Source organism: Rhodnius prolixus, unplaced genomic scaffold (assembly GCF_049639745.1).
Source record: "Rhodnius prolixus isolate KJV_2025 unplaced genomic scaffold, Rpr scaffold_3, whole genome shotgun sequence".
Lineage (NCBI taxonomy): Eukaryota > Metazoa > Arthropoda > Insecta > Hemiptera > Reduviidae > Rhodnius > Rhodnius prolixus.
The window spans coordinates 42,843,829-42,870,297 of NW_027411603.1; the positions used below are offsets into that span (position 1 = coordinate 42,843,829).

General features: G+C 36.1%; 2 protein-coding genes across 2 annotated transcripts in view; one reads left to right on the plus strand and one right to left on the minus strand.

Moving 5' to 3' along the window:
* LOC141452889 (beta-1,4-glucuronyltransferase 1) overlaps positions 1 to 26,469 on the minus strand; it is a 159,929-nt gene that overhangs the window by 126,458 nt on the left and 7,002 nt on the right. The gene's annotated exons all lie outside the window — the stretch shown is intronic.
* Positions 4,244 to 8,497, plus strand: LOC141452740 (uncharacterized). Its single transcript, XM_074125138.1, has one exon. It carries the CDS (start codon positions 4,244 to 4,246, stop codon positions 8,495 to 8,497), a length of 4,254 nt encoding a protein of 1,417 aa, XP_073981239.1.

Genomic DNA, 26,469 nt, shown 5'->3' on the forward strand with positions numbered 1-26,469 from the left:
ACGCTTTCTCAAGATGTTTTTAAGTTTTAAAAATTTGTTTTTGTCCATTACTCTTGTAAAATACGAAGAATTTTAAATAAAATATAATATACAAACACAAATGATCTAGAATGCAGGTGGAGTCAGTCGGCGTTGTCATGGTGATGGAACCGTTTAACGACTCCGGTTCCAGCTCCAGCATTTTCTATTGGCTAGATTCAGTGAACGAAAAAATGGAACGAGTCCGGTTTCAAAAGGATTTAAATCACTCCGGATTTGACTCCACCAATTCCAGTGGATTTAACCAATGAAATTGCTGGTGTTGGGCCGGAGTCGTTAAACGGTTCCATCACCATGACAACGCCGACTGACTCCACCTGCACTCTAGATCATTCTGTGTTTGTATATTATATTTTATTCGAAATTCTTCGTATATTATAAGAGTAATGGACAAAAACAAATTTTTAAAAATTAAAAACATCTTGAGAAAGCGTTATAATGTTTTTTGTTTTCAAATGAAACGAATATTAAACTATAACCCATTTCCAATCGACGAATGTTTGTGAAGTAGGTGATAGATTGGGAGGGATACAGCAGTAAGTAAACCAGTTAGGTAATACTATTTTTTAGCTCAGTATTACTTTGATCGTCGTAATAACATGTACACGATTTAACTTTCGCCAATGAAGATAAGAGAAAGAGCGTCCAGCCGCTAAGTTAAAGATTAAGCACACAGCATTTTCTATATGTAAAATAAAATATTAAATAATAAGTAAAGTAACTACAGCATTGCTTTTTAATTAATGAGATGGGTGTGCCTGGTGTTTCTTTGCAAGGTTCGCTTATTGGGTACGAAATTATTTTTCCTTCGACTCCCTGTCTTAGATCGACCCCTACTTTTGTTTAGAAATTAACAAAATAATAAAATGAATATTATTTTAGAATCGATATTCTAAAAAAACCTTGGAACTTATTTTATTCTTCAAGCATCAGTATTTAAGCTCGCCAGATTTTGTATTTTGGTGTGGATTCCTCTTACAAGTTGGAATGTGTCAGTGAACTTCTACATAGTAGCCTTAAGTGAGTTTTATTTTAGTGTAAACGACTACAGTATTAATTATTTTCATTTTAATTTGCCTCAATTTTTTGGGGCGGGGCGGAATCACTTTTTTTTAAAATAGGGATTTGAATCAACTCGTTCCACCATCGGACTCGTTCCAGTGGAACGAGTCCGCTCTAATAGCCCATCACTAGTGTGAAGTAATGTCGGCCATGTTAGCGTCCTTTTTCTTGCTTTTACATTGTGAAAAGTTTGATGATATAAAAACCTGGTTTTTTGTTCACAAGTTTTATGGACAAATCGTTAATCTGTTGGACAACATATATATATATATTCGTATGTAATTAGCGTAATTATTTTATTGTATTTAGTGCGCGTCAAGCACGTTGTTAAGTACAAGGTCATTTCCCCAGTTACATATTGTATTGAACTATTAATTATTGTAATTATTTTTCCCTTTTGTCATTATATAAATTGGTTATCCTCATGTGTATATCGCCTTGTACATTTGACTATTTTATTGTATTTAGTGCGCGGCAAGCACGTTGTTAAGTACAAGGTCATTTCCCCAGTTACATATTGTCTTGGACAATTAATTATTGTAATTATTCTTCCCTTTTGGAATTATATATATTGTTTATCCTCACGTGTATATTGCCTTGTACATCTGACTATTTTATTGTTCTCAGAGTTTATGGATTATTAATAAAGTATTGAATTGTATCTATGTAAAAAGTGTTTTGAAGACTGGTGGCGTCCCCCACTATTCCAGCCTTAATTTGAATTGCTTCTCTATCCACCTCCCTTCCTTTTGAATATTTTTCATGGTGCCGAAACCCGGGAAACAGTCTTCAGAACACTATTCAATTGTTTTTTCTTTTTTCTTTTTACCTTGTAAGTAATCTCGTCTTTTCTTAAAATAATTTGTTTATACCTTAGTTTTATTTCAGTTTGAATATTGACAGTTTTGATTTGACAACTGTCGGGTTTTTCCTTTTTTGTTATGTTCAGTTGTGTTTAGTTTATATAACATTGTTTGCTGCTTTATTGTATCATTAGTAAATGTAGTTAAGTTAGCACACGTTGCTTATTAGCTACCAAGTTACTTAGTCTATGTTAGTTATTTTGTCTATTTTTTGTACTGTTATTATTCTTGTCTATTGTATTGTAACTTGTGTATAATTTTCGTATTGTAAGTCCCTCCAGCCGTGGTTAATTATGGGTAATTCATTTACTTCCGGCAACGACACTCCTCCCCCCTCCCCTGCAAGCCCAACCACTCCGTCAATGGAGGATACTCCCTCAATGTCCATGCTGTCAGGGGGTGATGCAGATCTTAAAGCCATCAAGTGCCGATACCTCATTGACAGGCTTGATCGATGGACACAGAATGCAAAAACCTTGGACACAGATGTTCCCGAAATTGTAACTACGTGCCAGCGGCTTTCTTCCGGGTTTTTGACGTTGTCCCAGACTGTGGACGGGGAAGTGTGGGAATGGCTCCGAGCACTGGTCCCAGAGGAACGAGGTCCGCTTGCCAGAGCCTTGACAAAAAGCTTTGCCCAAGCTGAGCTAGTCCATTTGTCAAGGATTGCACCTATTCTAGATTCGTCTATTTCGTTTTGCGCGTCTGCCCCTCCTGGCCCAGTTTCTCAAGTCTTGGTCTCGGACGAGTCGGTGGTCGAACTCGCGAGGAGACAATTACAGGAATTGGTGATTCCAAAGATCACCCCATTCGAAGGGGATGTTCTCGCTTACCAGGAGTTCAAGCGCACCTTCCAGTTTGAGATCAATAAATTGTCCCTGCCTCCTCATAGGCGTCTCCAAGCTCTTAAGTCCTGCTTGAAAGGCCCCCCTCTGTCTATTATTCAGAATTCCACGCCTACAGAGGAAGGTTACAGCTCTGCCTGGGAGACCTTGGATGCTCGCTATGAAGGCAAGTTGCGTACCGCCAGTGCGTTGTTCGAAACCTTCCTTCAGGTCCCGGAAGGGAACCCCACCATTGATGAATGTATCGCTTGGATTTCAAGGAGGCAAATGCTACTAGATCAACACGATATTCCCCAGCCGTTGGACTTCCTTTTGTGTCATGTAATTCTGTCGGCCTTGTCTGCTAACCTCCAAGAGGAGTTTAGGAAGAAGTATTTAAGATCCTTTGATGAACTGCCCCAAAGTGCACAAGTGCTGGAATTCTTGAAAAATCAAGAAGACAAGTTCGCCCCTAAAATAACATTAAGGAAATCCACCTCTTCGCCCCAAGACGTGACAGCTCCCTCTAGTCGTCTCCCTGAAGGCCCCTCCTCCCAACAATCTGAAACCCCTTCCCTTCCTAGAACATTCTTTAAGCCTAGGGCTGTCTCCACCTTGAAGCCCTCCAAGACCCACACACCCAAATCAGCTAAGTCTCCGCCCCCTTCACCCAAGAAATCCTCTTCTCCTATTCCTGCCCGACGGACACCCCCCTCCACATCGAGAGCTCCTTCCCCTCCAGTCCACTCCTTACGCTGTTACTTTTGTGACGAGTGGCATCTGATATCTAATTGTAACGAATACCTGCGACTGCCAGTGAGTAATAGATGGAGTTTCATCACTGAGAACCACTTATGTGTTAACTGTTTCTCCAAATCTCACTCAGTGGCTCAATGCCCTCGAAGTGCTGGGTGTTTGGAGTGCGCTGGTGCTCATCACACCACCCTTCACCCTCCTCCCCCCTCTTCTAGTCTAAGTCAAAGGACTTTACCCGATGTTGTCATTCCCCCGTTAATGTCTTTAAGCCCTAAGCTGACTAAGAAACTTCCTGACCCTTCTCCCAGAAGGGCAGTTCCCCACCTTCGAGATGACGTTTCTTATCCTTCGACTTCGTCTGGTAGCAGCACCCTTTCTTCACTCCCAACTATCTACTTTGGTAGTGATTCACCAAAAGCTACCTTTTAGGGATTCGGCCCGCGCGATACCATTCCCCAGTCCTGCCATGTTTTGTCGAGTTTTCGCCGAAACTGTCACTTGTGTCATAGACCTAATCCACAAAGCAAAGCTATTTTGAAGTCTTTCCCTTCCGATTTGTCGGTATCCCCCACTGCCCTGGTTTACCTCCTTGGAGGAGATGGCCAGTGGTATCGCGCTCGTGCCCTGCTGGATTCAGGCAGTGAGATAAATTTGATGTCCAAGAAATTCGCCAAAGAAAGTAAATTGAACTATAACCCTATGTCAGGTGGGATTCGAGGGATAGGAGGCAACATCGCCACCCAAGTCGTAGGTCAAGTTTCTACCAATGTAAGGCAATGTCCCCCATTTTCCCAAATCAAAGTCCCCTTCCGCATAGTCACCAAGACTGTCCCAGATGCACCGTCCTCTTATTTCCCTGTTAAGGATTGGCAGCATTTGGCGGATAAACAGTTAGCCGACCCAAACTTTAACGAACCGAGTCCTATAGACGTAGTATTTTCAGCCTCGGTTTTTGACGCCATCGACCTTAGTCAAATAATCCGGGCACAAAATGGTTCCCCCAACGCCCGACTAACAACTCTTGGCTGGATTATGTCTGGCCCCTTGAGAAGCTTCCCCTCGAGGCGGGTTTGTTTTCACGCTTCTGTCAAGGACAGCAGGTCCAACTCCAAGTTATATCGGACCTATTATAGAATTTTGTTCAAGCATAAATATGGTCAACTACCAGCTCCTAAGGCACCTGCTAACCAGTCTAGCCCAGAAAACAAGCCTTCGGCCGAAACCCTCTTGTACCGGTCCGAGTCGGAACAGCTTGCTTGCAAGAACCCTGAACTCCCCGCGCAGTCCGGACAATCAGGCCCCCCTAGTTTGTCTGTGTCCTCCGCCCAAGCCAGGTCTACTCCCCAAGAGGAAGTCATCACTCAGCAGCCCACTCCTCCAACTTTGGCTATCCAACTTCCAACCCCGAAACCTCAACGTCTGATTAGAACGCGGCGGCCGCTGCAAACTTGTAATACCTTCCTTCCTGAAACGCTGCCCCCCACCACAACTTCTGCCGGGGTTGCTCTCTCCGAAGGTTCTGATTCACCTGTTGGTCCCTCTCTAGTCACTCATATGCCGGCAATTCCTGCCCAACCCACGGTACTCCGACTCGGCTCGGGTAAAATCCCCCAATCTATATCACACCCCCCTGACCTAGTCTTGTCACGCCTGATGGAAAGAATGTTTGCCTTGGAGGAAGTGTCGGAGGTTTCGCCTCTCACCCCGGACGAATTGAAGGCTGAAGAGTGCTTCTCGAAGTCACATTTCCGACTTCCTGATGGTCGGTTTTCAGTAGCACTGCCATTTAAAACCAGTCCGTGTTGCCTCGGTGAATCCAGAAAGATTGCTTTAAGGCGTCTCCTACAAACTGAATCCCGTCATGCCAAGTCCCCACATCTCCGTGCTCCCTATGTGGAGTTTATGCAAGACTACTTAGATTCGAATCATATGGAACTGGCCCCTCCTCTCAAGTCAGGCCAAATTGTCTATTATATTCCCCATCATGCGGTACACCGTCCAGACGATCCCCCGGAGAAGATTCGTGTAGTATTTAACGCTTCCCAGAAGTCCTCTTCAGGCATCTCCCTCAATGAGCTCTTGCTCCCTGGACCCCGTTTACAGCTCGATATCTGGAAGGTGGTTACCAGATTTAGAGTGGACAAATGGGTCTTTACGGCCGACATTCGCCAAATGTTTAGACAGATACAACACCCCCCGGAAGACAGGGATTTGTTACGCATACTGTGGCGATTTGACACGAGCCAACCAGTGCAGGAGTACCGTTTGTGCACTGTGACCTATGGAACCACGTCAGCCCCCTACTTGGCATGTCGCGTCCTTCAAGAATTAGCTCTGACCTCTCAGGCTTCCTTTCCCCTGGCCTCTGAGATACTCCGCGACCGTACCTATGTGGATGACATTTCTGGAGGAGGCCCTTCTCTAGAAGTGGCATTGCAATCCAGAGATCAGTTAATCCAATTATTGAGTCAGGCTCAAATTGAACTCAGAAAGTGGGCCTCAAATCAACCGCAATTATTAAATAAAATACCCTCTGAATATCTACTTCCAGCCATGTCCTCAGTCTGTTTAGAAAACGATGAGGAGTCACAATTGAAAATCCTCGGACTTTGTTGGAACCCTGCTCAAGATTACTTCCACTTTCTAATCCGTTCCGTGCCTAATGTTCAAACTAAAAGACAATTAGCCAGCCAGATTGCCAAAGTCTTTGACCCCTTGGGATGGCTAATTCCCATAACAGTTTTTGCCCGTGCAATATTTAGAATAGTTTGTCAAGCCTCGTTTGATTGGGATGACCCCCTGCCCTCATCAATTGCCCAGGAATGGTCTCAGTTTGCTGTTTCCTTGCCTGATCTGTCCAAAATACGCATACCTAGATTTTTGTCATTACCCAATCCTAAGTGCTATTTAGTGGGTTTCGCTGACGCGTCTGAGCGAGCCTATGCGGCAGTGGTCTACCTTGTGTCCCAGTCTGAGAACACTACCATTAGCCTGGTCATGTCTAAAGCCAGAATGGCCCCCATGAAACCGGTCACGCTCCCTCGTCTGGAGCTCTGTGCGGCCCACCTACTTGCCCTTACAATTCACAAAGTCAGTCTGCTGTTCCCTCAGATAACCACCCAAAATATCCTAGCCTTTTCTGATTCTACCATTGCCCTTGCCTGGATCACAGCAACACCACCTCCGCATTGGAAGGTGTTCGTGGGTAATAGAGTAGCGGCTATCTTGGAAAAGGTTCCCGCCTCGCAATGGTTCCACATCTCCTCCTCACAAAACCCCGCTGACTGTGCCTCACGTGGAGTACGTCCTCAAGAATTAGTGAGTCACCAGTTATGGTGGGAAGGTCCCCCTTGGTTGAAATCAAACCACGAGTCATGGCCCCTTGGGCCAGTAAATGCCGATTTGTCTGACCCTGTCGTAGGAGCAGAAATTCGCTCCCAGGCCCTTAACGTGTCAAGTGTAATGCCCTGCCCTGAGGAATTAGAGTCTAAATTTTCCAGTCTGTACACTCTGCAAAATGTAGTGGCCTGGTGCCTGCGATTCGCCCACAATACTAAAAATCCAGTACATCGTATGTCAGGTCCATTGAATGTAAAGGAACGTAGCGAAGCCCTGCGAGTTCTAATAGTCCGAGCCCAACAGCACTCGCTTTCCGAAGAAATTGAGGATGCTCAGTCCCCTCGGCCTAGACTACGCCTCGTTAAAACGTTAGGCCTATTTCTGCACACTGATGGAGTGTTGCGAGTCGGAGGGAGACTCAGACTGGCCGATGTCCCCGAATATCAAAAGCACCCTGCCTTGTTGCCTTCGCAACACCCCCTCACGGCCCTGGTCATACAAGATGCCCACATATCCAACCTCCACGTAGGCCCCACTGCCACTCATGCGTTTTTGAGAAATCGATATTGGATTGTTAATGGTAAGAATGTTGTCCGCCGACAATTGGGAGCCTGTAACAAGTGTTTCAGTGTCAAGCCAACACCCTTCAACCCACTCATGGGTCAACTGCCCGAAGGAAGAGTCAGCGCTTCATCACCCTTCGCCACCACTGGCATAGACTACGCGGGCCCCTTCAACGTGAAAATTGCTTCCCTGCGTTCAGCCAAAGTCCTCCAGTCTTACCTCGCCATTTTCGTCTGTTTTTCCACCAAGGCCATACACCTGGAACTAGTCACAGACCTTACAACACAGGCATTTTTAGCTGCCCTGAACCGCTTTGTTGCCAGGAGGGGTGTGCCGAGTCACATTTGGTCGGATAACGGCACTAACTTCGTCGGAGCCAAAAGAAGACTCAAGGAGGTATCTGCACTACTAAATGACGCCAAGTCTCAGGAGGCCATTCTAAGAGAATCCAACAAAAGAAGCATCGAGTGGCATTTCATCCCCCCTCGAGCACCACACTTCGGAGGTCTCTGGGAAGCAGCCGTTAAATCTACCAAAAGACTACTGAAGGTCATGTTAGGCACTCAAGAGCCCACCATGGAGTGTTTCCTCACAATCATTTGTCAAATTGAAGCCATATTAAATTCCAGACCTCTTACCGCTGTCTCGTCCTCGCCAGATGACCTGCAAGTCCTGACGCCAGGTCACTTTCTGATTATGCGACCTATGACTGCGCTACCTCCCGATAGCTCCTTAACTCCTCGCACTGCGCTCAAATCGAAATGGGCAATGGCACAGCTCACTGTTGGACAGTTTTGGAAAAGATGGCACAAGGAGTACCTCCTCGAGCAGCAAGCCATGCTCAAATGGCATTCGCCTTCCTTCCCCGCGGCAGTGGGACAAATAGTCATGATCATGGACGACAACCTTCCTCCCCTGCAGTGGTCCATAGGCCGAATCGTCAAGCTTCACCATGGCCGAGACGACGTGGCCAGGGTGGCCGAGGTCAAGACAACTTCAGGACTGATTAGCCGGCCTGTCCGGAAGCTTTGCCCCCTGCCAACTCAGTAAGTGGATCTCTGCGAGTCCACTGCGGGGGAGGATGTTTGGTTCCCCAAGAGTGGCGGCCCCCCAGACTTGTTTTTTCCCTGAGTCAGTTGGCGGAATTGGGTGAGCACGAGGAGAGAGGGGAGGCGCTGGTAGGACGTGAGGTCAAGCGTCAGTGTGTGAAGTAATGTCGGCCATGTTAGCGTCCTTTTTCTTGCTTTTACATTGTGAAAAGTTTGATGATATAAAAACCTGGTTTTTTGTTCACAAGTTTTATGGACAAATCGTTAATCTGTTGGACAACATATATATATATATATTCGTATGTAATTAGCGTAATTATTTTATTGTATTTAGTGCGCGTCAAGCACGTTGTTAAGTACAAGGTCATTTCCCCAGTTACATATTGTATTGAACTATTAATTATTGTAATTATTTTTCCCTTTTGTCATTATATAAATTGGTTATCCTCATGTGTATATCGCCTTGTACATTTGACTATTTTATTGTATTTAGTGCGCGGCAAGCACGTTGTTAAGTACAAGGTCATTTCCCCAGTTACATATTGTCTTGGACAATTAATTATTGTAATTATTCTTCCCTTTTGGAATTATATATATTGTTTATCCTCACGTGTATATTGCCTTGTACATCTGACTATTTTATTGTTCTCAGAGTTTATGGATTATTAATAAAGTATTGAATTGTATCTATGTAAAAAGTGTTTTGAAGACTGGTGGCGTCCCCCACTATTCCAGCCTTAATTTGAATTGCTTCTCTATCCACCTCCCTTCCTTTTGAATATTTTTCAATATTGTTGCTTCTTTTCCCACTATCTAATGCAAGTTAACTTCTTGCTCATTTTTAGTATCGACTTAATATCGAACAAAATGAATATTAACACAAAAAAAACAAATTTCTAATTTGTATTTCAAATCTTCAATTTCTAAAAACTTGTTCCTATCCTACATATTATATTTTCATAGAATTTAATAATCTGTTAGTACTTTTAATATTTCTTGATTATGTAATAAGCGGAGGATTGATTTGATTGTTTGTTTTTTTAATGGCGCCCTAGAGGGAAACTTAACATCAGTTTTCCAGAAATCATTAACTCCCCCCAAAAAGAAAATTGTTTCAAAAATATTTTCCAAATGAAAGGGAAATATTTGGTTTTATCCGTCGTAGCAAGCATATTTCTTGTATTCCTGACCAGTTTCGGATTTTCATGTGTCATCAGAGGTCCATTATCCAGTAATGAGGACCTAACAATATTTTCAAAAAAGAAAAGCCTTTCAGATGGGTAAATAATTAAACGGAAATTTTAAAAAGTCACTGAAACAGCGATTCTGAATAGCCACATTCCTGTTGATGATCGATTTTGGTCTGATTTCTTAAGGAAAACTTCAACATATCTTAATTTTTCTAAGGAAAAGAGCTATATAGATATATTTTTAAATAATCAGTACATGCACGCAGGAATATTGCGTGTTAGTGAGTGAGAGAGGTGGAGAGGAGAGAATATACAAATATTCGAGAAAAGCTGATACCTTTTCCCTGCAATTTGGATAATTTTTTTAAAGAAGAGAATACGTTATTTTGACTTTTGGTGATTACAACTCATCTTTGTAAACTCCAAATGTTTATTTTAAAATTATCACTACGTCATTCATTTTATTATTTAACTATCAATAATAACAGAGAGCCTTAATAGTTTTTTAAGAAGGAAAAAAATAAAAATAAAAGGGCAAATATTTTTACACCAATTTTTTAAAAAAATGTCACCATAATAATTGCCTAAAATAACCTAAATTACCATGAAGATAATGATGATTGTTATATTTAATAACTACTGGGTAAATGTGGTATTTTCATGTACTAGAAAAGTAATTGTTTCTTTTTTTACTGGTAATTTCATCCAGAAGTAAACGCCCTGAGTTGATGACGCAGTTCAGAGTGGGAGAAAAGGAAAAAAGAGGAGTACATATCAAATCAGGTCAAACTTCTTCCAGTCTTAAAGAGTTTAATAATTCTGGAATGATCGTACTTTCTCTGGTGCCAAGGAAAAAGAACTAACTTAATAGAACTATCACAGCAACTCAAGGGTACAGAGGCTTCGGTACTTTCTAAGAACTAGTACAATGGTTTGGGGATCCCCCGTTAGTAAGGCCCTTGTCCATGGACGTTGTCAGCTAGGAAGCAAAAGAGTAATTTTTATAGAGCTTCCAGAGAAAGGAAGCAAACATAACAGTGAAGAAACATTTATATCTACAAGGAAACAATTGATAATTTTTATTGAAAAAGTACACTTGGACTTCCACAGTCTTAAAGTCGTTTATCGTCGATAGATTAGTGACAATCAAAGGCGGGTGACACCTCTCCCTAAACCCGTTTATCAAAGATGATAAGCTTCGCACTGAAAATGTCCAAAGAAAGATCACTTCCAGGATGACAGAACTTCCTCAGACAGATATCTCCATTCTCGCAGCAAGGAAAAATGTTTTCTATTCAAACGATGAAAGTTGTCTGTGTCTTCTTTTCTTTTTAGCAATTTTCCCAATTTTTTCCTTATAAACAGTTGTATTTGTTTCAGCAAACAGAACATGGTGTCATTACCATAGAGAGTCAAGCATACAACTATTCTCATATAAGTTGTGAGAGATCGCCAGTCGTTGTCCTAGAAAACACTCATTAAAATGAACACGGAGAGAGAGAGAGAAGTCAAACTGTATGTAATACATAAATATAGGATAAGTGGACACAGATAACGGTCAGTATATAACCAATCCCTTAGCTTTTAGATCTCGTATATAACTCGCAATAGACAAACATAAACCAGAGTTATACCATATACTCATCAGTACGTACAAACTGACATAAACAAACCAAACACATAGTTTCTAAAATCCAAAATCAATCACATATTTGATAAATACTGGTTTTATAATCTGGTGTTAATCTTGCATTAAACTTTCAATTTTAAAAACCACAGAAATATATTCAGTAAAATGGAATTATTCTTCTTATTTCAAATCTTTCTTACAAAATTAAATCCAATTAGTGTAACAAAAGTAACGATTCCATGCATTGCCTTAAATGATCGTATAAGAGTTTCATCTTTCCTAACGAACTACCATAAAAAGCTTGGAAAATGTTACAGTTATAAAAGTGTGCTATGAGGATTTGAATTTCAAAGAAAATGTTAGAACATTTTCAAGAAAACTGCAAAAATCTACTCAAAATCGATACTGTAAATGAAATTTAAATTAGAAATTCCTACGAAATTTTAATTAATGAGTTAGAACTCACTCTCACCGCTGTACAAGATATATAACACATTAAATTCAGTGATTTCTTAATAGTCACAAACATCTGAATCAAGACTTAAAAAAATTGTAAAGGTATTCCTTAAAATTTAATTATACTTATACTACTGCTTAGTAATGAAGAAAGGCATCTAAAATTAAACAAAAATAGTAGATATTCCTAATTTTCTTCGAAGCCATTACTTATTTTGATTTCTAACAAAGATTCGATAGAATGAAGAAAGCATTAAATCATAAAAATATAAGATAGATACATGTAGCCAGGGATACACTTGAAGTAAAAATTAATTTTTGCCCAAAATAAATATCTACTCATATTAATTGGGTGAAGGACAATATCTCTTTGTTAAGGGTGTAAACCATAAATCAAATTTAGAAATCCTGAAGGCACGTATGAAACCGGTCGTTAAATAGAGATGAAGCAAGCATGGTTATTATGCAAAAGAACTTGGAGATTCTCAGCATTCCTGGCCAATCTGCAGAAGAAAAGCTAAAGCTTTTGTATTTGAAGCTGGAGAACAGTCATTTTAATTCGCAGCTTCAGATGAAATTATGAAGCTACTCTTACAGTTTTAAGAAGATTATTTAGTTCCTTTGGAAGCGATCCATGCAATACGAGCTCGTTTCTGATATTTACTCGTAAGGTGTTATCTTTGCCTCGAGCTCGAGAACCCCAAATCTCGAATCAGACTTAACTACTAAAATATTTTCAAGTATTCGAGTGACTGTCATCACAAAATCCGAACTGTAAATGGGATCAATAAATTTCTTTCGTCTACTTTTTGTGCAAATGCCACACGAACTCTACAAAATAGGGCAATCCTACAACAGATCCAACATGACCCTCTCGTCCCCTACGGCCCCCCCTCTATGACATGGATAAGAGAAAGTTTCGATCTGAATGATTAAATGTGATCAATCAAGCAAATGTTCACCAGTTGGTAGAACAAGCAGGGTCGTTGAGGAAAACACTCGTACAACATACCCCTCTGGCAGTAATTGTGATACTACTTTGACACAATTTGTTTGGAAACACATCTGGGGTTCACAGATGTGATAGATGAAATGAAAGTAGTACATGGTAGTATAGACAAGTTAAAAAAAATATATGATTCCCGTGGTGGCACATTTATTGAAGGCAGGTCGAACTGAAGAGAGAGCGCGCTGTCTTCGCACTAGCCTAGAAACTTTCAATTTCTTCCCGGACTTTCTAAGATGAATTTTTTTACGTTCCTCAAAAAAAAAAAATGTAGACCAGATGGTACAGGCATGATTGTTGAAAGGGAAAGGGAATCCGGCAACAAGCCACAAAGTAACTTGTTCTTTTTGGGTAGCCTTATTCTGAAATATTGTGCTCTACCACTTCAATTTGAATTGCAATCAAATTTGCTTTATTCATTTCAGTGTGTGAATTATAACTATGTAAATCATGAAATAGTTGCTGGAAAATTAAATTAAAATTGTTTATTGTTAGTTTCAGCCAGATGATCAATAGATATTTGCCATTTTTATAAAATGAAAACCAACTTTATGGCCAGTAAATATTGCGCTGGTAGAAAAAAAAGGTAATAAAAATACTGGACGAAAAAATAAATACTTAAAAAGGAAACACTGTGACTGAAAGCTGTTATTTCTTTGTTACTGATGACAGACAAAAAGACCATTCTAAAAAAAAAAACGCTTAGGAAATAGTAACTTTAGCAATCTTTAATTACGGTGCAGGAGGGCACGATCCCCTCAAGTAACTTGGCAATATCATCCTACAATTGCAGTATTGCATCTAGGCTTGTTTTTAAAAGGGCACTTTCCCCATTCTGGTAAGCTAAGTCCACCAAAAAAGACATAATCATCCTACTATTAAACTATTAAACGTCTGTTGTGTCCTTATTCTAAACTAAATATATATATTCTTAAATAACTTTTATTTATGCAATTCATTTAATGTTTCTATAAAAAATGGAAAATCTCTCCTTAAGAATTACGAAATCTACCTCATTAAAGACGTCTTTAAAAGTGCTACTTAAGTAAGAAGTTCGCAACTTGCAATTGGTCTTTTCTCTGAGACCTACAGCTCTTTTTTTTTGTAATAATAAAACAAAAAGGAAAACTGCGCGAAGCAGTTTAGAGGCTTTTCTTTTCGCAGCATTTACTTACAATTGCATTGCAATCTGATAAATTTCTTTCAAATATTTTTGTTATTAACAAATAAACATCAAATGTCTAGAAAGCAACAAAGTACTCCAACGCTCATCAAAAGCTTAAAATACTTAAAATAAAGATGGTCAAAAAAATTTATAATCCTATTTTGTAAAATCGTAATTCTAACGTGAGATTACAGAAATATTTTTTTAAAATTCTTTGAAATTATGAAAGTGATAGATTTGTAAGTTGTCCTGGTATTGGCACGATTCAAAGATACACATTAAAAATCACAATATGAAATCTCACTGAAAATAATCATCACTGAAATCTCAAAATAAATTTCGGAGAGAAAACCTAGTGTAAGGCCAATGTCTGTGTCGATTTTACAATATCCGGGGAGCCTTTCAATGAAGATACAGAGATCAACATTCCTTCTCGGATTAGAAAAATCATTATTATCAAATTAAAATCACATGTATTATGGCAGAAGGTACGTTTTTTAATTATCAAAAATATAGAATACGTAAGTATACAATTTGTAGTTAAAAGTTTGTAGAAAATCGAAGATATCGTTTTCAAGAAACACACAAAAATAATAATTTTTTATGAATTTCCTGTAAAATTTTAATTCATAAGAGAACTCTTAACAACATTTTTCAATTTCCTGTCAGAAATGTAGATTCAATTTCCCATTATTCGCAAAGAAGGATGAGAACTACGTCTTTAATTTACGTAATTTAATTTTTGTGGGTTCCTTTTTTCCCTTTTTAATTTGATTTTATCTGACATATTCTATAAGTAAAATAATTCAATAAGGACTAATTTTCAATTTCCCTTTGACTATAATTGATACCACAACAAAGAAAATTAATTCAGCAAGAAAACACGTTACACTTGTCCGGAAATGACGATTAAATTAACTGAGAAGAAAGATACCAAAGTATTTATTAAAACATTTTGAGTTATGAATGAAAGCGCGATGAAAGAGGATGAGCGCCTCTTCTATCAACAAATGAAGATAGCCGAAACTGTAGCCTCCGAAACCTCAAAACTATTAAGGAGTAACTACAACTTTGTAGAGAGCAAAAGCAAGATTGAGGAGGAAAAACAATATAATTCTTAAACGTTCAGGCTTTGTTTGTAAGTAGAACTTAATTCAATTTTATTTGAATAATAACAATTTTAGAAAAAACGAGTATTTCAAATGAAAACTCAAAAATTTACACGATTGTAATAATTCTTTTTGCGAAAGGAAAGGATAAGTAATAATGTAATGAACTCAAATTGCCCAAAATGATTACAGATTTGCAGTTTGTGACATGATGATACAGCTAATAAACTACCTAATTATGAAACCACTTCTTTAAAGCTTGCCCTTTCAACCAATTTTACTGTCATCCTTCAAGACGAGGAAAGATCATAAAATTTACAAATGACTTTGCAATTCCTTGCAAATACGCTGCAGTATTTAATTTCAATAAATGTAATTTTTTTTTTACTCATAAGATGTAACAGCCAAAGAGAACATCATTGAATTTGAGGCAATTTTCGTTATGTAGAGATCAATTTGTTTTTCTACTTTATAGAAAACTGTGATTAATAAAACCCTAAGAACTTGTATTTCCGGCAAAAACTATAAATGGAAAATTAACAAGATCTTAATACTACCTCTTAAGAGAAGTAAGAGGAATAAAAACGTGAGAAGTGGTTTGATGAACCCGCCGGCTCTTGATCATCAGAAAATCTCTCTGGTATATTACTAATACTGTCGCATTTCTTATTGTTCAGAAAACACAGTAAAAATGATTAAGTATCTCCAAAAATCACCTCTTTTTTTTCTTTAAAAGAAAAGCAATTGAAATTTTATAATTTATTGTATCCCGTGATTGTTAATATTCTCGTGTCACAGTAAATCCATTAATCTTTTTTTCACAAATAATTGTTTTTTCTTTTTAAAAATTGTTCATAAAGTTACCTCCTACCACTTTCATTGTGCATTTACTGGCATCTGTAGGAAAATATATAACTTCCAGTTCCTTCTTCTAGGGTCTTCTCATATTTCTCGTTTATATATACTGCCGTGGAAGGCAGGTCGTTGTACTTCCTTTTTGAAGCGGCAAGGATTATATATAGCCCCTGGCCGACCTGTTCGACACTTACAACTAGTTAATAGATATTTTATACAAACAGTTCGATAAGAAAATAATGAATCCAATACACTAATTTATTAATCGGAATGTAGGTAGAGTTTGTAATGAACTAAAACCTTTAACTAATACATGTCATTAACGTTTACATAATGTACCTGTAATCAATAAATTGTACTTATACATTTATTACATTAACAATATCTATTTTTCAAACAAGAACATTCTCTTAGTAAAGTATGTAATAAATAAATCGTATGGATTCGTGAGGTATAAACTTAAAAGACTTAAATAATGGTAGAATCAGAGATATTTCTGTCCTTCTCGCATCTGCGGCAAGGAGCTTTTTACAAGTTTATAGTATTCAGCACTATTTCACCAACTATTTCATTACAAATGACTATGGAATCGCTAATTAAGCTCTCTACTCAATAGTTGATAAAAATATATTGACAATAATCGAATTGACGCAGACGAAGTGGAGAGAACCTAGTAAAAGATCCTTATATGGAATGACTATATAAAACGCGAAAAAATGATGGCCAAAGAAATGCACAGAACAGAAACTATCCTAAGAGGACACCCAAAGTAAAAACCATCTTCCAGATGTGCCAGAGATTATAGCTGACTATAGCACACCAGAAATAGAAGAGATAAAAGTTTGCGATCCGATACAGATCAATCAAGAAGGAAGTCAGTACTCAGAAGCGAATCTGATTTCTCTTCCATTATATTTCTAAACGAGAAATTTTATTTAACATCACATTTCAATTAATGCGTTCAGTTATCCAGGCGACAAATTTAAGATCGCAGTAAAATTGTATTTTGTACATAAATGGTAAATTGAAGAAATGCTTAAAGTGGCAGATCCTCGAACACAACCGCCATTAAAGTCCTGGCGAAAGAAAACTGGAAGGAATTGGAGAGTCATGGAGTTTTAAAAAATATATCCAGGGCCGACATCAGCACCCGGCTTACGCCGAAAAGTGCTGCAATGGAAAAAAAAAATAGAAGAAAAAGAAATTCTCTTCTAGTTTTAAACAAAAGAAGAAGAAAGGTTGCAAAAGAATGAAAAAAGAAATCTCAATCTTTCCAGTCAAAGTAGACCAGAATTACTTATTTTTCTATAATTTTTGCACTCGTAACTTCAAAATCGCTCTACCCTGTGTGTACATTCCACCTCTGGCTTAGTAACGAAATTTACAAAGCGGAAATCTCAATCTTTCCAGTCAAAGTAGACCAGAATTACTTATTTTTCTATAATTTTTGCACTCGTAACTTCAAAATCGCTCTACCCTGTGTGTACATTCCACCTCTGGCTTAGTAACGAAATTTACAAAGCGGAAATTCAATCTTTCCAGTCAAAGTAGACCAGAATTACTTATTTTTCTATTAATTTTGCACTCGTAACTTCAAAATCGGTCTACCCTGTGTGTACATTCCACCTCTGGCTTGGTAACGAAATTTACTAAGCGGAAATCTCAATCTTTCCAGTCAAAGTAGACCAGAATTACTTATTCTTCTATTAATTTTGCACCCGTAACTTCAAAATCAGTCTATCCTGTATGTACATCCCTCTTTGGACTTAAGTTATTACTATAATAAACTATAAACTAAATATGTTTGTTCAAAACTAGAGAGTTACTCATTTTTCCAATTAGTTTTTTAGCTGTAATTCGGAATTCATGCGTGAATTGCACTGTACAAACAGGGCACTCCGAATTTGTATTTAAAATTGCAAAATAAAATGAAAAATAAGGAATTCTTGTCTAGTTTGACTGGAAATATTAGGATTTCCGCTTCAGTGTTAATAATTAAGCCAGAGGTGGATTATATACACAGCAAGGACTACGTCGGCACCCGGGGGCCACTAGAAGCGATGTGTAAAAATGGATAATAAGGTAAACCTTTGCTACTTTTACAAGAAATTCCTAAATTTCTCCTAGTCTATTCTTATACCAGGAATTAATCACAACATTAGGTCTATTACTTTGAAAGTTCAGAAAAAATTGAAAATTATCGCAATTTCGGAAATTCAATAGCAACAGTTGCTCTAATGATTGTTTAGAGAAAACAACATTCATTCTGTGGAAACTTGTAATGAGGAAAAGGAAGTGATGCTAAACTAGCTGTTGATCAGTTACTAGTAACAAATATTAAGTTTTTATACTTTTACAACTATTTCCTTGAGGCTAGAAATAAAATAAATTCTTTGGATTGTGGTAGCTCATATAAATAATACAGCGTGTACACAGTAACATAACTTCTACAAAATGAATAATGGCCTAACGAACATAATTTGATGAGTGTCTGGAGACACTGGAGATGGATGGATGATGGACGGTCCGTTGGAAGGGCTCAGCCTTCTCAACAACCTACTTTTCCCTTAATGGACCCCGGCATCATTCTTCGCCAGCTCCATTCACGTGTAGAATGAAAGCTGCTTTCATGAAACTGGCAGACAGGCGCAGTTATGGGGATCGTCTGAAAACGGTCTACTTCCCCAGACCGGGGGGCTCACATCTTAAGGATCCTCTTTCCTTCACTCTGGACTCCTGTACTTGTATAGCTTAGTACCCCTCTTCAACATTCCACTTTCAATAGTTTATTTAACCAGAAAACAATGACTACCTTACCTAATACTTGATAAATATCACCTGATATAATTAAATTAACACCATTTACCATTACAAGTGATATAAAGTTCATTTACTAATAGTTAAAAAATTGATACAAATAATTAAAACACGAGATATTCACCTCAGACTTGAAGTACTCTTTAGACAAATATACACCAGCTTTTCATATAAATTCCTACATTGAAGGATAATATAGGTAATTTCTGGCAAACTGATCGCAAGAGCGAAATATCAATAATACAGCATCCCTACAGCTATCATATTAATTCAAATTCTACAACGACAGAAGCAAAATATCTTCAGATAAAGTAGAGTTTTTATTTCCAGGCAGTATAAAATTGGTTTTACTCCTCAGATCTCTAAATTACTCTAACAAATTCTCTAATTATCTGAAACACATTCAGGGTAGCCTGAATTTGAAGTTACAATTGCAAAATAAAATGAAAAATCAGGAATTCTCGTCTAGTTTTACTGCAAGAATTGAGATTACTTCTTTATACATTACTAAGTTACTAAGCCAGGAATGTACACCCCGGACAGCCCTGATTTGAAGTTAGGAGAAACACACGGAGAAATAATGAATTCTCATTCATTTTGATTAGAAAGATTGTGATTTCTCTTTCATATTTCTAATTTCATACTTGGACGACATAGCCTCTCAGCGGGCTCCTTAGTCGAGGAAATAATGTGGCGACAAAATAGGCCATACCTTCGGCCGCTATTCGGAAGACTAGCCGTCGTCTTCTTTCTTCGGTCATTCTGTTTAAAACCATGTACCTTGTGCTTTGTTGATTCAACTTCTTGATTCGCTTTAATCGCTCCTTCTGGGTCTTCCAATCAGGAGGGGGGCGATTGCCAGCACTTGTCCGGTCAAGCCGGGTGCTGACGCCGGCCCTGATATAGATCTTGGCTCACCGTCCAACAGTACCAAAATAAAAAATACTTGTTTATGCAGTTATTTTATTTTTATTTCTTAAAATTTTTGTTCAATTGTTTTTTATAGTTTATTACAAGTCGCAAGTACCACTGTCATTATAACAGACTATCAAATGCACTTGCTACTTAAAATTAAAGAGATATGTTTCTTTTTCCACATTACTGTGATTATTACTTATTAAAGGTCAATTATTTTTTCTAAAACACAGAAGAAGAGTATATGTCAGAAATAAAGCGGAAAACAACCAGCTTGATATTTCTGTTTTAGTGGTTTAAGTGGGAAATCCCTTCAACAGCGATCTCACTCGGTGTAGTCTATATATACCACAGTTTGTTGAAGCGATTAGCTCACGCAATGCTACTTGATCCTGCCTCCACCTGTTTCTCCTCGATTACAGAGACATGTAACACTCTTCAGAGACACTGCCGTCGTCATTCATCATCGATTAAATGCTATAGATGGTAAAGATTATATTATTTTTATTCAAAATAAATTCCAGCTCTTACTATTGTTTTAAATGTCGGCTAGTAACCAATCGCGTTTAAATCCAGTCTCACAAAAGCAAAACAAAAAACGAAACTAGACTTAAGAAAGAAATTTGTAAAATTTAATGACAAAAAAATATGATATGAAACACGATTTCCATTTAATTTATATACCAGAGATTAGTAAGAGTTTTGAAGAAATGAGGGGGAAAGATTTGTTTAGGGCAGGTTCATCGCAGCAAGAAATTCCATCTTCAGACAATTTAACAGACTCCTCATAAAACCAATTTGGGAGGAGGAAAATCTTCGGACAATTTAACAGACTCCTCATAAAACCAATTTGGGAGGAGGAAAATCTTCAGACAATTTAACAGACTCCTCATAAAACCAATTTGGGAGGAGGAAAATCTTCAGACAATTTAACAGACTCCTCATAAAACCAATTTGGGAGGAGGAAAATCTTCAGACAATTTAACAGACTCCTCATAAAACCAATTTGGGAGGAGGAAAATCTTCAGACAATTTAACAGACTCCTCATAAAACCAATTTGGGAGGAGGAAAATCTTCAGACAATTTAACAGACTCCTCATAAAACCAATTTGGGAGGAGGAAAATCTTCAGACAATTTAACAGACTCCTCATAAAACCAATTTGGGAGGAGGAAAATCTTCAGACAATTTAACAGACTCCTCATAAAACCAATTTGGGAGGAGGAAAATCTTCAGACAATTTAACAGACTCCTCATAAAACCAATTTGGGAGGAGGAAAATCTTCAGACAATTTAACAGACTCCTCATAAAACCAATTTGGGAGGAGGAAAATCTTCAGACAATTTAACAGACTCCTCATAAAACCAATTTGGGAGGAGGAAAATCTTCAGACAATTTAACAGACTCCTCATAAAACCAATTTGGGAGGAGGAAAATCTTCAGACAATTTAACAGACTCCTCATAAAACCAATTTGGGAGGAGGAAAATCTTCAGACAATTTAACAGACTCCTCATAAAACCAATTTGGGAGGAGGAAAATCTTCAGACAATTTAACAGACTCCTCATAAAACCAATTTGGGAGGAGGAAAAATCGTTTAAATAAAAAAACTAACGCTTTATAAACAATGTCCATTCCAAGTTGGGATGTTAGCAATGAAAATAGATGAAAGCTTTTTTCTAGAAAATAAATAGTAAAATGCGACTTTAATTGTAAGCCATTTTCGCCAAAGTTTGTACTTCTTGGGTAACTTTTGTAGTTTATTGTTTATAGTAACGTACATTAATAGCATTTCAGAGAGACTTAAAGGAATCTAGATCTATCAAAATGACTAAAAAGTAAATTTTTCTGTAAAAATTTAAATAAAAGGTGGTTAGGCCTTTATGTGTATCAGGAGTATAATTTAAGGAAATTTCTTCAATAGAACAGCATTCAATAACGGCCAAAATCACGGTACAAGGAGTGACGATTTGGACAAAAACGGCATACCAAGTTCTTTCTCTATCACACATAACAGTGACAGTGATACTGATTAAAACATTTTTGGCCTCAGGAGCCACAGAATTATGTATTTCAGGTAAAACTCAATTAAAATTATAAATATATATTCATTTAGTAGAAGTAAAAGAAAATAAAATCCAACAACCAAATGCTTATGTTAAAACTGCTTAATGTTGTAGCTCTTCCAAATTATTTTGAAGGTTCCTCCTGTATTAGAGTGCAATTATACGACATTATACAGGGATAAAAGTGGCATTTCCTGTGTTTTAAGATGAGTCATTTTTATTAAACACATTTTAGTTAATAATGTTAGGTGGTTTTTCAAAGTCAAACTATATATTCACAGGTAATCTTTTTCCATAAAAGAAAACCGAAATTAAGGAACATTATACATGTAATAATTTGTAATTAATGTCCATAAAAAATAAGCATATTGGTATTATGAGAACTAATCTAAAAATAATTTTTGTTTTAAATACCGTGAAAATAGAAATAACAGCATTCCAGATGAGATAACTAACTCTGTAAATGTCTTCAGAGTGCTATTTCAGGAAATTTTCCAAACAACATGGAATAGAAAAAGTACTTTATTCTTATAAAATAACAACAATAAATAATAAAGCAAACCATAGGCGCGTCAACTTTTCCCAGCAGTCTACAGATTATAAAAAATTATTATTATTATTAAGCATTATTTATAAAGTGGTAACAATTTAATACATCGTTATTTAATTAAAAATTGAATCGTGAAAAATATCATTTAACAGGTAGTCCTTTATGTTTAAAAAAATTATTCCTAACAGTACCGGTAACGTTATAATTTTTCATACATAAAACCAATTTCATGTGATTGTTGTGGTAATAAAAATGTAATATTATAACTTTTGATTGTAAGTTCTTGAATTAGTAGCCGAGTTTGTTCTACATCTTCTAGACCTTTTGGCTTTAAAGTAGTTAAAACGTTTAGTTTAAAATTAGCCTCTAAAGCTAACTACAATTTAGCTAAAAAATAGACTTTGGTCAATTTTTAGTATAGTATAATTTAAAGAACTATAAATAAAAAAAGAAAGAAAGAAGTTTTTACTTCGTAATCAATATGTGATTAACAATTCAAAGACAAATAAGATCAAACTAAATAGATGCTGAAAATGGCCTTATTAGGCCCGTAAAGTGTGGTGAAAATATAAATGCGTTTTGTCTTCTAATTAAGAGCTTACAAATTTTCACAACTATGTATTCTCCAATATCACAGCTGATTTTCTCACAGCACTTAAATCTTTTCTCATACTATTTACAAATTAATCAGCTAGCTATAATACTTTTGTAGCAATACAAATTACTTCAAACTGACTAGACGTCAATAATATTCTAATTAGGTACCATTAACTGCAAAACAAAGCAGAAATAAAACTGCTTTTCAATACAATTACTGCAAAAAAAAAAAAAATGAAAACAAAAACAAGAGAAACTATCATTTTCAAAAAATAAAACGTTTAAGCCAATAACTTTCTTTTATAGCATGTTCAAAGACATCACACATGATTTCAAAATAAACTCACGAAAGGTTATCTTAAGTGTTCAATATTTTAAAAAAATCTAAAGAATTGAAGTTTTCCTTTATTTATTTTATATTAGTTCTTAATGAAGAACACAATTTTCAAAAATTTAGTGCGAATACACGCATCACTTTCTCTTACGAGTATATTACAATTCTCAAAGTCCTACCTTACGCAATTCCTTCTTAATTCTTACTAAAATTATCTACCTTATTAAACCGTTAATTATATCGAATTATATTTCAATACCTATCCTCAAAACTGGACTACCACAAAGGTTCATTTAAAGAAAATTAATTTCAGTAAAACTGACATCTATATTTGACACATTCGAATGAAAATTTCAATCATTCATCTTATCTTCAATTGTAATACGTTTCACATTTAAGGTGTAGACCAACCTTCTCTGCTTAAACATATTTTTTTGTATTCTTATTTATGTTTTTTTATGAGAAGTAAATAAACTCAAAGAAATAAAAGAAAATAACATTTTCGTAATCATTTCTGGCGTAAATAATAATAAAAACTAAAAATTCTAAAAGCGAATGAACATGAATTTAATAAGTAAAGGCAAGGTAGGATGTAGGCGTGGCCAGCTAACATTAGCATGGCTTCTTATTGTCACAACAAAACGCCTACATGACACTGCTTAACTGTGGGCGTGGTCAGCTAACACTAGCATGGCTTCCTATTGGCCCCACAAACCGCCTACTTTTCACATCTTTAATACTCCACTGTGGTTGGTAAATTTTTGTATTGCCTTTTTTTTTATTTAATTAAAATAAACTGAATTTTTAATTTATCAGAATAAGCAATAACAAAAAAATTAATCAAAACAACTCTAAATATCGACTTTTTTCTTACATATTGTTATCTATTTTAATAACTAATGAAAACAGTAATGGAAAAGTCATGGAATATTTATTATTTTATTGAAAAATAAAAAATAAAACTAAGCACATTAACTTATAAATCCGCTATTGTTTAAGATTAATTTTTAGAGCTGTTAAAAGAACTGTTGGGCTGCGATCTCAATTTTTCTGGAGGCAACCCAAAAAAAAGGACATGAACCAGGTTGTTAGGATTAGTGGGAAAGAATAATCTGTTAAAAATTTCTGATAATCCCAAAGGCCACAAATCTTTGAATACTCTAATGTTTCGAAAGCTGAAGCGACAATTCCCACATAGATTATACAAATCGGGAAAATGAGTTGTTTGGCTGAGATTGTTGGCCATCAAGTATCTAATAACTTATTACATCTTTATCACTAGTGTGCAAGAAAAACCTAATGTTCTTGTTCAGACATTGGCATAAGCAAAGTCCAACGCAGAGCTTGTATCCAGAACCTAGGCAAGTCTCCTTGCCTTTGAAGATCTGGGACAGTCCCTTTTATTCACATCGCTGCTTTTTATTAAGTAAATTGGGTTTTATTTCATAAGATATATTCTTATTTACTTCTTTTTTTGCGAACGTTTCGGCATCCTACACATTCCATCATCAGCATCTTTGGCTATAAAGATATATACATATTGTTTAATTTATTTATATAAACTTCATATTTTTATTTTTTTAGTGTTAGAAATAAAAATTAGAAAATTGAAAATAAACAAATTTTACTCGTACTTACCAATTCTTCTGATTCATTTCAGTTTTATTATATTTTTTTTTATTATCTTTAATAAATATTAAGTAATTGTGAGTTTTCATTTTTTTATTATTTATTATTTTTCTCTTTTAAACAAATTTCTTGTTAATATATTATTTTATATATAACTTTTAATTTAATATTTCTTTCTGTAATACAAAAATATTGTTAAATTGTTTTGATTATAATTATATAAGTTTATTGTTAAAAGAAATTACTTACTTGTTTATAGTTTTTATTAGTACATACTACGTTAAAAGCAAATTCATTTTTGATAATGTTTTATATCCTTCTATAGAACAAATTAAAATTTAATGGAACAACGTGCTTTTCTGAAAAAGAAATATGTTTAAATAAGGTAAAATTCTTTAATGGTTACAATTGAAAGTTTAATTGAAAATCCGAAAACTTTTTCAATTTTTAGTCACTTATTCAATTTTTTTTATTTCGTTAGTAGGAGAATTGGAATTTACATTTTAATCTAATACTCTAAGGGTATTTGTGTACAGTTTGTTACTGCTGTTTTTTTATTTATTTTGAACTTATCCCTCACTAAAACGCTAAATTGCAAGCTGGTTACAGTGTTGCCCTACTCCAACAATTAATTTAAAATACATGAGTTATCACGAAAATCTTTAAAAATACAATTAATAAATAAGAAATTGGCTGAGAAAAAAAAGATGCTGCATTTTTTTTTTTTTTTTTTTGTAGAACGTCTCTGGTAAAATGAATATGCTTGATTTAGGTGGCAGTTTGAAGTTGACAACTATGTAATTCTTCCACTCACGAGGAAGTTGGAAATTAAAAATATTTAAATCAGAGGAGACATCTTAAAAAGTACTAAAAAAAATTAAAATAAACAAAAAGCCGGCAACATATCGACGGAATTTCTACAATTGAGAATAAAGACAATAATAATAATTTCTGCTGTATACAGCACCGAAATATCTCTATTGGTGTACCAACACATATAAATATATAAATATAAGGGAAACAACAAGGCGATAAAGAAAAGGATATAGTTTATCAACATATCCGGTTTGCCACCCTAAATAAAAAAATTGAAGGAACATTTGCTGAAAATTTAAATATATCACTCTAGCAGGAAAAAAAACAAACGACTGACAACATACACGAAATGTATAAATAATGAAGTAACTCGTATAGATTAAGATCAGTAAATTATTTGTTAAAAAGTGCGGGAATCAGACGATAACTTATACTAATGTAAATAATTCTGTTACTAACATTGGGCTAAAAATTAAAAAAAATCAAGCAAGTCAAAAATTAATAAAATTCGGAACATAGTGAAAGTCAGTCTATTTGAAGTCTTCTCTTTATTATCTTTTTTTTTTTAAACGATTTAAAGAACATTCTAGATCAGGGGTGAGCAACCTTTTTAATCAATGGGCCAATTTAAATTTAAATTTTTTTTTGCGGGCCGCACATAGATTAACTCTTACTAATAATTTACGAAACGTCCGTATTGCATGTTTGAACAAGTCACCGACAAGTGTGTATCTCGTCAAAAAAAAAATCGCGCAGACGCGGCGCGTTCGTATTGCATGTTTAAAAACGTCGTCGACAAGTAACTCGCCATGAAAAAATATTTCGGTTTAGTATGTA

Bases quoted from the DNA above. Each gene is read 5' to 3' on its own strand.
- LOC141452740 (XM_074125138.1), top strand. From the start codon at position 4,244: ATGTCAGGTGGGATTCGAGGGATAGGAGGCAACATCGCCACCCAAGTC.